The sequence below is a fragment of the Protomyctophum bolini genome, assembly GCF_963924005.1.
Source record: "Protomyctophum bolini genome assembly, chromosome: 13".
NCBI lineage: Eukaryota > Metazoa > Chordata > Actinopteri > Myctophiformes > Myctophidae > Protomyctophum > Protomyctophum bolini.
The window spans coordinates 3272737-3285236 of record NC_137874.1 but is presented as its reverse complement, the minus strand read 5'-3'; the positions used below and the strand labels follow the sequence as shown (position 1 = coordinate 3285236).

General features: G+C 45.3%; 1 protein-coding gene across 1 annotated transcript in view; it reads right to left on the bottom strand.

Annotated features, from left to right (window-relative positions):
* The window catches only part of LOC308327300 (phosphatidylinositol-binding clathrin assembly protein-like), a gene marked incomplete at its 5' end in the record, with an annotated part of 63557 nt that overhangs the window by 46848 nt on the left and 4209 nt on the right, over window positions 1–12500 (bottom strand). Inside the window, 2 exons of the mRNA XM_080780613.1 lie at window positions 239–314; window positions 3362–3504. Coding sequence (XP_080636739.1) covers window positions 239–314; window positions 3362–3504 — 219 coding nt within the window. The remainder of the gene's footprint in view (window positions 1–238; window positions 315–3361; window positions 3505–12500) is intronic.

The window sequence follows — 12500 nt, the reverse complement described above, 5'->3', positions numbered from 1 at the left end:
AGGCCATGAGCCTCCGTCGGAAAAAGACAGTATGGTGCTCAGTTATGGATCGCGACTTCTTTTGTCTACCCTGGGAACACAGTAATTGAAGTCCAAGGCAGACTCGCTTGGTATTGTTACAGGAGACAGTGAGGCTGGGGCAGAAAGTCGCTCCGTTTGACGTATACAAGCTGCAGCTGACTATATAGTCAAAATGGCAGCACATGCCCGGGGCTGCAGTGCTCTCGGGGCGCATTACCTTGTAGCGCAGCCTTATCTAAGAAGTTGTTGAGGTTGAAGAGTGTGTTTCGGGAGGCGAGGTACTGCATCAGTCTCTGAAAAAAGGAAGAGGGAACAGAGCGGGTCACACGGCGGAAATACACAAGACGAGGGGAGGGAGAGAGGGTGCATTATCTGTTGGGCGTCACCGCGTTGGGCGTCACGCTTGCGGGGCAGTGACGTTATACGTTGTGTTATGTGTCGTCGACGCGTCCCGTTTCTGTGTGTATTATTATAGACGCATTCAGAGACGGCTCCCCTGGTCGCAGCCAAACGCATTTCCTGTAGGCGGAGACTAGATATCTGCAGTGTACACACAGTCAGCTGTTCTACTGCATTGCATGGGAAAGTGACTGGTGCTAGTCTGCTCATACGTTACTCTTTTTACGTTTTTCACATTCACGTGCCGTAATTACACTACTAAATGGATTAGTAAAAAAGCAGAGTAACGTTTGAGCAGACTAACATGAGTCACTTTCCCATTCAATGCAGCTGACTGTGTGTACACCGCAGATATCTTGTCTCCGCCTATACAGGAAATACGTTGGCTGCGACCGGGCGACCCGTCTCTGAAGCCAAATTCCAATGCCCCAAATCTCGGTCCAACTCGGTCACTCCAGCATGGCCGTGTTATGGTGAAATTGGTGACCTGCTGAAATATGTGACAATCGTGAAGACATCACATCACATCAGTTTCCAAACGTAAATGATCGTGGTTTGTTTATTAGCAGAGTTCAACGCAGCTGTATTTAGGCCACGTATATAAGGATCTCCATGTAAGTTGTATATGAAGTCCATAAGATGGTCACATATTTCGTCAGGTCACCAATTTCACCGTAACACCACCATGCTGGAGTGTGAGTGAGCGAGTGGCCGAGATTTGGGGTTTTGGAATTTGGCCTATATGATATGTGTCTATGCAGGGTACATGTGCATTACATCATCATCATGCCAGGAATTCATGCAGGAACGCCTACTGAGTGGCAAAAAAACTACCCAAACAGAAAAGTCTTATCTGATTGCATTAAACAACAACGTTAAACGACATTGGACTCACTTTGCCACTCACTTTATGCATGAGCATACCGTCTATTTGCCAGCACAACCACTGCCGTCGCCTTTACTATGGAATTGTTACTATCAAGTGTTCATTTTTTTAATAAAACACATGTAAAAGGAAAGAGAACGTAAGGAAATGTGAGGGAAAAAAGCCTGTGTTCTAATGGATCCATCGGTGAAGTTATTATTACTTAGTCACAAGCTCCTGTTAATACTTTTCCTACTAGGTTCACTGGGTTCATGAGGTTCAATCTAAAATCCCCAGTCTGACTTTATAAGCTCATCTCATCAGTAAGTAGTAAAGTACTAGGTTTTTTTTTTTTTTACTGTAAAACAAAAACCCTAGTATTTAGTATTTACAGATGAGATAAGCTTGTGGTCAGCGTGCCAGCATTACACCACGGTAATGTTATTATCGTTCAAAAATCTTTTATTGAGTATACAAATAAACACAGACAGACAACAGCTATAAAAACAGTTGCTAAACCTTAATATGTTTCTGGGTGGAGCCCCTGATTATATATATTTAAGTTCTTCTAGTTTAAGATGTGACATAACATCCTCCACCCAGCGTGTGAGATGGCCTTTTTCCAACTAAGATGTGACATAACATCCTCCACCCAGCGTGTGAGATGGCCTTTTTCCAACTAAGATGTGACATAACATCCTCCACCCAGCGTGTGAGATGGTGGAGCGGTCCTTTTTCCAACTAAGATGTGACATAACATCCTCCACCCAGCGTGTGAGATGGTGGAGCGGTCCTTTTTCCAACTAAGATGTGACATAACATCCTCCACCCAGCGTGTGAGATGGTGGAGCGGTCCTTTTTCCAACTAAGATGTGACATAACATCCTCCACCCAGCGTGTGAGATGGCCTTTTTCCAACTAAGATGTGACATAACATCCTCCACCCAGCATGTGAGATGGCCTTTTTCCAACAAAGATGTGACATAACATCCTCCACCCAGCATGTGAGATGGCCTTTTTCCAACTAAGATGTGACATAACATCCTCCACCCAGCGTGTGAGATGGCCTTTTTCCAACTAAGATGTGACATAACATCCTCCACCCAGCGTGTGAGATGGCCTTTTTCCAACTAAGATGTGACATAACATCCTCCACCCAGCGTGTGAGATGGCCTTTTTCCAACTAAGATGTGACATAACATCCTCCACCCAGCGTGTGAGATGGCCTTTTTCCAACTAAGATGTGACATAACATCCTCCACCCAGCGTGTGAGATGGCCTTTTTCCAACTAAGATGTGACATAACATCCTCCACCCAGCGTGTGAGATGGCCTTTTTCCAACTAAGATGTGACATAACATCCTCCACCCAGCGTGTGAGATGGCCTTTTTCCAACTAAGATGTGACATAACATCCTCCACCCAGCGTGTGAGATGGCCTTTTTCCAACTAAGATGTGACATAACATCCTCCACCCAGCGTGTGAGATGGCCTTTTTCCAACTAAGATGTGACATAACATCCTCCACCCAGCGTGTGAGATGGCCTTTTTCCAACTAAGATGTGACATAACATCCTCCACCCAGCGTGTGAGATGGCCTTTTTCCAACTAAGATGTGACATAACATCCTCCACCCAGCGTGTAAGATGGCCTTTTTACAACTAAGATGTGACATAACATCCTCCACCCAGCGTGTGAGATGGCCTTTTTCCAACTAAGATGTGACATAACATCCTCCACCCAGCGTGTGAGATGGTGGTGCGGTCCTTTTTCCAACTAACATGTGACATAACATCCTCCACCCAGTGTGTAAGATGGCCTTTTTCCAACGAACTAATATCAGGCGTCTCCATAGCAAGTAAAGAGGAGAATGCTATAGCTTCAGCCTGATGAGTCGGCCCACCGCGGTGATGTTGAACAACAGGTATTGAATCTTTGCTAGTTTGCTTGTTCATAAACCGCTGCCTTCGCGTTCTTATTTTGAGACGTGTGCGTGGCGTGTTTGGTTACGTGGATCATGCACAGCAATGTGCGTGCGTGCGTGTGTAGGCGCGTGCGTGCATTCGTGCGTGCTCACCTCGTTGCCATACATCATGAGGTGGTGGGTGGTGACCAGGGCTTTGAACACCACCACCCAGCTGTTGCTGGCGGTCCGCTCCAGCAGCGTGTCGGCCAGGTGAGGCACGCTGACGTTCAGCTCATTGGTGCAGTGGATCAGGTCTGTAAGCAATCAATCAATCAATCAATCAATCAATAAATCAATGTCTGGAGACTACACAGAAATGTAGCAGGAATAAATGAACTCGACCCACAGGTTGAGAATCGTTCCTCTGTACACAGGGGGGGGTTGGTATAGGAAAACAACATGGACTGCTACATCTCATTGTCACGTCTTGACTAAAATCAACAGAGGATATCGACTGCAAGTCTGTCAATTAAGCATCAACTCGGAGGATGGCAGGTCCAGTCACTCAAACGTCGATATTCCTATACAGCACACCTTAGGGGGATCATTCACAAGCATCAGTGAAATTAATGGCCAGTCCTTGATGTGAATTGACCCCAGCCCAGCGTCCGCCCTCCCTCCCTCCCTCCCTCCCTCCCTCACTCCCTCCCTCACTCCTCCCTCACTCACTCACTCACTCACTCACTCACTCACTCACTCACTCACTCACTCACACAACGTATAAAGAAAGGTTGGCTCGCTATTGCAAATGCACAATGACATCAATTTTAATGTGAAGCAGCTCAGTGTTGGCAAACGTATAGCAGCAGGGTGACAGCCAGGCGTTCAACCGTGCGTGTGTGTGAGTGCAATTGAGTGTCAACATGCATGCGAGCGTGTGTGTGTGTGTGTGTGTGTGTGTGTGTGTGTGTGTGGTGTCACTGGTGTGCATGTGGTTTGTGTTCCATCAGTGAAATGCGCCCCAGGCTTGTTTTACAGTCAAATATTAATTTATTATATTTGAATACAGTCACTTCAACTTCACTTCAGTCACTTCAACCACTTTAACACTGCATGGCGTCCCTATTGTGGACATACTGTATCAGTAAAGTTTGACATTTTGTAAATGTCAATCTACAAGTTTATGGAATTGTCACTATTTGTTGTACAACAAATAGAGAGCTTCAAGCGGTTAACTCTTCAAATTGTGCTTTACCATACAGCAGTGGTTCCCAAAGTGGGGTCTGGGGACCCCCAGGGGTCCTTGAGGGAGTTCTATAGGGGGTCCCCATAGCTAAATGATAGTTTGGAAACAAATGGACCCTTATGGGACTGTAACTCTGAGAGTGTACAAATGGAACCAAATGGACCCTAACTTTGTACACTCTCAGAGTTAAATTAACATTGATTTTACAATATAAATTGGGGTCCCAGATACCCCATACAGACCCCCATAAAATACACATTAACACCTTTGTCAGGTCACACAATTGGGGGGCAATGCCCACCCAGATTGGACTTTGTGCCCTACCCTATAGCAATATATGTTAAGAAATGTTTTTACATTTTACAAAATGTTAAATCTATAAGTTCTTCATGATCACCCGTAGTATAAATATATACATTTCCCACATTAATCGAATAGTTGATAGAAATACAAGGCAACACATGCAGAAGACACATTTATAATGCTCAACATAATTAGTTTGTTGTTGGTTGCTGCTGCATAATTGTAGACTACTCGTAGCGGGTTTTTTTCAACGCGTCACTGTATCGGTAATAGGCGAGTATTTGTCATACATATAGGGGCGTTTGAAAAATAAAGTGCCCCCTTTGGAGAAGATGATGCTGACTGCGTGGACGGCGTGCAACGACCAACGATCAACCTAACTACAGGGTTTAAGTGGTTAAATACCTTTGTCTGTGACCTACTTTCCCCCAAGCCATTGGGTGACAGACACTGTAGTAGACTATAGTAATAGTAGACAATGGAGAATGTGTTGGTCCACACTGAACTTCTAATGGGGACGGCTTAGAGTACTGAGCACTGGGTCTCGTCGTCTGGTCTGGGGACCACCAGGGGAACAAAAAGGACCCTTATTACGGGTCTGTACTGTATACCTCTGAGAATTAGATAAGCACCGAGGAGCTTACAGTGTACATTGGGGTTCCAGTATAGTTGGGTTCAGTGGTTGTTGTTTGTTTTTTTTCATGTTTATTATTGAATAACGCGAGAAACGGAATCCAAAAGAAAGTACGCACATCATCTAAAAAAAAAACGTTCAGGTGCAGAACGAAAAGATACAGTACGTATACAGGAGAAGCAGAAGTGTATAGTCCGCAGACTGTTTCGTATAGCTCCCACAGGGAAATGTATCTATTATGGATGACAACGTTTCGACCCCGTGGGTGTTTCGTCAGGTATCAACGTCGACGAAGACATGGAATAATGTGCCCACGTTTAATGTCAAGTTTAGCTGCACTTCCGCGCTATACGCTTTTTAGCCGCCCGAGCTCTTCCTTCGAAGAGCCACCAGCTGATTTGATGAACCGGAAGTAACGAGCAATCATTTCCGATCGAGGCACTCGCTAGATATACTTTCATTTTCATCACAGGCTCTGATACGGTATATACAACGAGGTCGTTTTCATCACATGCTCTGATACGGTATACCACGAGGTCGTTTTCATCACAGGCTCTGATACGGTATACCACGAGGTCGTTTTCATCACAGGCTCTGATACGGTACTGCGAGGTCGTTTTCATCACAGGCTCTGATACGGTATACCGCGAGGTCGTTTTCATCACAGGCTCTGATACGGTATACAACGAGGTCGTTTTCATCACAGGCTCTGATACGGTACCGCGAGGTCGTTTTCATCACAGGCTCTGATACGGTATACCACGAGGTCGTTTTCATCACAGGCTCTGATACGGTACCGCGAGGTCGTTTTCATCACAGGCTCTGACACGGTACCACGAGGTCGTTTTCATCACAGGCTCTGATACGGTACCGCAAGGTCGTTTTCATCACAGGCTCTGATACGGTACCGCGAGGTCGTTTTCATCACAGGCTCTGATACGGTATACCACGAGGTCGTTTTCATCACATGCTCTGATACGGTATACCGCGAGGTCGTTTTCATCACAGGCTCTGATACGGTATACCACGAGGTCGTTTTCATCACAGGCTCTGATACGGTACCACGAGGTCGTTTTCATCACAGGCTCTGACACGGTACCGCGAGGTCGTTTTCATCACAGGCTCTGATACGGTACCGCGAGGTCGACAGCAAGTAAGAAATAATCCTATATAGCGATGCTGGATGCATCATAAACTAAGGGGTCGTTCGATGTCGTCCTAGGGCCCTAGGCGATCTAGAGGACTTTTATAAAAGGTTGACCAATGTCGTCCTATAGGCATAGAATGCGTTAACACTCCGATTGCCCCCCGGGGTTATTTAATCCATTAAATCGTAGCGCCATAAGCGATTTATAGCAACGGAGCACTTTTTTACCGACGGACCGGAAGTTATACCGGATGTGGCCGGAGCAGCTAAATGTAGCCAAAACACTCTAACGGCGATAGACGGGAGGCATGATTAAATCTACCGCGACTAGCGACTGGACAGCGGGGGGGGGGGCGTCTAACACAGGGTTTTTGGGGATGATTTAGATTGCGCGTTATTTACGTTTTAAGATTTTCGTTGTCGTCGGCTAAACAGGGGGGGGGGGGGGGGACATTTTCGATGACGTCCCACTGTTGTGCAACATCGACGATTGCGCAACAGGCGCTTCCAGGCTGTGGAGCGATGCGGTCGGTTCTCATATCGATAAACTTCGTCTTTTGGTTAAAACTTCGTCCTGGGCCCTGGGCGTTACTAATTGAAAGGACGGTGAATGATTGGGGTGTTAATAAGAACATTGTTAACACTTAAAGTAATCTAAAGATATCTGAAAAGGCGTGAGAAGAAGTAAAACACATAAACTCCCACCGCTTTTATCAAATGCAGTGATTCTTCTTTAGCCATTTTTAATCCCAAGAATCCTCAGTTTTGATATGCGTTGTTAGTTACGCCATCTGTCATACCATTCTTCTTCATCTGCACCAACTCAGCGTTTCATGGTGAGAAACAGTGGCGCAAAGGGAAGGAATGCCCCTCGGCTGTGTCTTTAAGGATTTTCTCTCTGGCTAAAGATTGAAATGTGAAGTATGCACGATGCCTGGATAATCTCAAAATAATTAAGACTATAAGAGCAGGTTTTAAAAACTCAGCGGAGCCATTAACAGGCCCTCCATTCAGAGGACCCCATGGCGCATTCAAATGCAAATCTAGAAATTTGACTTTATTCGATATGACTATAACATGAATTTAATCCGTTCAACTGGGATTACTGTACAGAATAGTATGTCAACGATAACACAACACATGATTTTGCCGCGTGCGTGCGTGTACGTGGCTGTGCATGGCTTTTGTGTGTTAATAGTGTGTGGGTTTCGAAGTTCTTTTGTTCCAAAAGGACTATCAACCAATCATGAAGCATAGAAACATCACTGCATTAAACATATACTTGACTTGTTGACCAGGCCACTGCAATGTGATCTAAGCTTGTACTTTTAGTAGTGATATTTATGCCTATAATGTTCAAGCCAGAGTAGGAACGCTTCTGTGGTTCTCATGTCAAGGACCCCCAAATTGACACTAATTAGCCCTGCGGACCCCCATTTGAAAAGATATGCCAGGGACCCCCATAAGAGAAGATTTCTACGGCTCTAGCAGTGATTGTCAACCCGTTTAATTTCAGGGACCCCCCAGTTTGACATGCTTTAGTCTATGGACCCCCCATTTAATAGCATGTCTATCTCTGCGGGACCCACAATTTATATTGTAAATTCAATGTTAACCCATCAGGGTCCATTTGGTTCCATTTGTACACTCTCAGAGTTACAGACCCATAAGGGTCCATTTGGTTCCAAACTATCATTTAGCTGGGGACCCCCTGGAACTCCCTCGAGGACCCCTGGGGGGTCCCCGGACCCCACTTTGGGAACCACTGATCTATAGCACAGTGGAACCTTTTCATTTCAAGGAACCCCAGTTTGGCAGTTGGTAAATGGTGCATTTATATAGTGCTTTTCTCCAAAGCGCTTCACGCAGAGTGTGCATTACATTCACCCGTTCAGCGTTCACACCCGCACGCACACGCACACACACACACACACACACACACACACACACACACACACACACACACACACACACACACACACACACACACACACACACACACACACACACACACACACACACACACACACACACACCGAGGGCGGAGGCGGAAACCATGCAAGGCAACCAACCTGCTCATCGGGAGGAGCAATTAGGGGTTCAGAGTCTTGCTCAAGGACACTTCGACACTAAGTTACATTCACTTAAGGGTTCCTATTTTGGTTCCTAACGATCAATCACTTATACAGTAGGCCCCCTGGGGACCTTCTCTAGGACCCCTGTGGGTCCCCGGGCGCCACTTTGAGAAGCCTAGCAGAATCTGCACACAACTGCACTATTGTTCAATAGCTTTGTTATGACATATAACTCTATGGGTTGTTTGTTGTAATAGCATTCAAGTCCTACCAGGATGATAATGTGAAACATACTGTACTATTTCTGATAATTAGCCTTTTTTTCTTTTTTTTACATGCGCTCTCATCTTGGAATTATTCAACACAGCTAATGAACTGCACCTCACGAGACTGAACTACATGAAAAATAGCTTCGGCTCCAGGAATTTTAACCATGCATACTGTATTTTTTTGGTTTTTTTACTGAGGCCCGTGAGGGGCTTTCCTACGGCGATTGTTCTTAATTACCCCTCTATATCTCCGCCCACCAATATATTGAAATGGTATTATCTGTATAATGGTAGCGCTCACTCATACTTAACACGTGCTTAATGGGGTTTTGCCGGTGGATGTATGACTTGTCTCAGTAGCTAATGTAATGAGATCGGACCTCACTAATTAATGTTGTGCAGTCTCGAGTTGAGCCCTATTGCGCGCACGCACGCACGCACACACGCACGCACGCAGTGCCACACACACACACACACACACACACACACACTCCCCGTATCTGACATTGGCCTTGTTTTGTCTGGTTGTACTAATGATTGATCATTCTTATCAAAAGATCACCTTCAACTTACTTCTTCACCCACAACACACACACGCGCACGCACACACACACACACACACACACACACACACACACACACACACACACATGCACACACACACACACACACACACACACACACACACACACACACACACACACACACACACAAACATGGACACACACACACACACACACACACACACACACACACACACACACACACACACACACACACACACAGCACACACACACTGTCATAATTGCCATATAAGTAAAAATTAGTCAAATCAGTGGCAGTACATGGATGCTATACTAAAACATCTCTGAACAGAAGCTGTACACATACGCACACACACACACACACACACACACACACACACACACACACACACACACGCTCTCCTTTCTTAATGAGCTTAAATTTAATGATTTCCATGTAATACTGTAAGAAAAGAAATCCTTACAGGTTCACTTTCATATACTTTCACGGTTAACACTCCGGATGAATATTTCAGCACAGTTTGCTTCCACGGCTGCCGCTATAACGTTTCCTCCGGCCATCGATAAAAGGCCCAATCACAGATGTCGCTGAACGGATCCCCGGGGATCAACCTTAATGCTGCCCAACCACGGCACGCCGATCAATATATTGACCCAACATGGCAAATAATCATACGCGAATGGACCATTCAGAGCGGGGGGGGGGGGGATAATGATTAGAGGCGTATGCGTTTGGCATTTAAGACAGGTAATAAGAAGAGGAATTCATGATAGATTTCGCACAGATTGGAAGGCTCAGGCAGGACATGATGCTAGTGTACACACACACACACACACACACACACACACACTCGCTCCCAATCTACACAGGCTACTGTACTGTAGTCTGGAGCTATTTTTATATACCGGTATCAACCACTTTCAACCTGGCGTCATTATAAAAATGAAATAAAAAAGACAAACATTACATTAAATAGAATAGAAATACTTGATTAATCCCTGAAGGGAAATGTAGAACCGCTCTCATCAGAAAATCACATCCAGTGTTTTGCTGAAATAGGCTAGTGGAAATAACCAATATACAATCTCACAACGCATCATAATGTTGCCAGCTTGCATTGCCTGTTTTCACTATTCGTTGTACGACGGAGACCTTGGTTGTATAAGTGTCTAAAGATACGTCTCTCTGTTTTTTATTATGTTTTGATAGAAGTGATTTGATAAAAAAATACGTTGACGTTCACATTGTCGTTTTAGCATGAGCCTTTGTCAACGCACTATAGTATTTTAAGAAGTAGGCTATTCGGAATCGATTGTCCCGAATATTGTCCCGAATATAAGACAACTCTCATTATAAGACAACCCCATTTTTCAAGACTCATTTGTGGGGGGGAAAAAATAACATTTGAATGTCAAATAGTCTCTAGTCCCCGATTATAATACAATACGACTCCGTTGGTTAAAATATTTCCATTGGAGAAAGAAATAAGCGTAGTCTTATATTCAGGCCAATAGGGTAATAGGGGTCATGGGGGTCTGGTATAGAGCTAACGCTAACAAGTTAGTAAATACGACAGACCCTTTCGCCTGGACGACTTTAACATTAATTGGGGATTATGTGTAAAAAATCGACTTGGAGACGTTGACGACACGACACTGTTTCTGCCAGGACGGATGGAGCGCACGCGCACGCGCACACACACACACACACACACACACACACACACACACGCACACACACACACACACACACACGCACACACACGCACGCACACACACACACACACACACACACAGCATGTGAAACTGTGTGCAATAGAGCGTTTTACTTTCCGGGGCAGAGGGTCGTCATGGACTGATTAATCCACTCGGGACGGGAACGACGCATCATTCTATAGCAGATCTGCTATTTTTGAAAAATCTTGAAAATACGCGTGCAAATCTTTGAACGCATTATTCTTTCACAGTGAACGTTTTGGGACTTAAATATGCACTATTTTCAGATGGGGGTCGGTCGGGTCGGTGTTCCAAATGCAGATAATTCTGGGGGTTCCTTGACATGATAAAAGGTTGAGCGACCGCACCGACACATAGAAACATGTTTTTTTTCTCCCCCCCAGAAAGCTGTCACGATTTAGAAAATGATTCAGGTCTGAATGGATTAATAGGCTATTGTGTGTTGGATATAATGTAGGATCCTACACACTACAACATCCTATCTCTCTGTATGCCAAGCGGAACGATTCCCCCAGCCGATGGAATCCTATTACTATATGTCTGTCGTGCTCATCATCTTTAACCAGCATCAGCTGTTTATGTCACACCCCGCTCGGTCCGTCAAGGTCACGACGCCGTAAAAAGAAACGAAACGAACGCGCCGTGTCCTGTTGCCGTATAACACGCACGACGACGACGAGTCCATTGGCATGGCTCTGTTGTGTGTGTGCGCCATGTGTGAATTCCTGTAATGGCTTCAGGTGCACTTGATTTATCATGCATGCAGAAGGTTTTGCGGAGTTCGGGGGGGATGGGTGGGGGGGGGGGTTCGCCGTGATTTCCCGTCCCTGTGTATTCATGTATTCATAGGGCTTTGCCTGGCACCGCGCAGCGAGATCAAACACAGCCTCGGGTATTTCCAGGAGGTAACTGGAATGCGTTGTATAAGTCAGGCCATGGATTATCAATACTGTCAACGAGTATATGGGCTACTGTTCTATATGGCGTCGGCGATCACATCCGCTCCGCATTCTTCCCCCCGTCGTTCAAAAAGAAGAAAAAAAAGATCTTGAATCTGCTTCAAAGGGGCTGCTTCTTTATGTTGGCAACCTTTTTAAACCGAGACGGAACAATTTTTGGCAGCAATTATTGTTCCATTATGGAACGGTAAATTGCTGCCAAAAAGGTGCTATGGAACTTCCATAACACCTTTCCTTTTTGAAGCCCCACGATTTTTGTTATACGCAAAATACATTTTGTGCCGTTCATTTGGCAGTCGTCCCTGTGTGTTCCCCGCTGAAAGCAATTACACCCACTGCCATTACATCAACGAGTTGCTTGTGTTGCAAGGAGCAGTGCTTTCCTTCTGAACTTT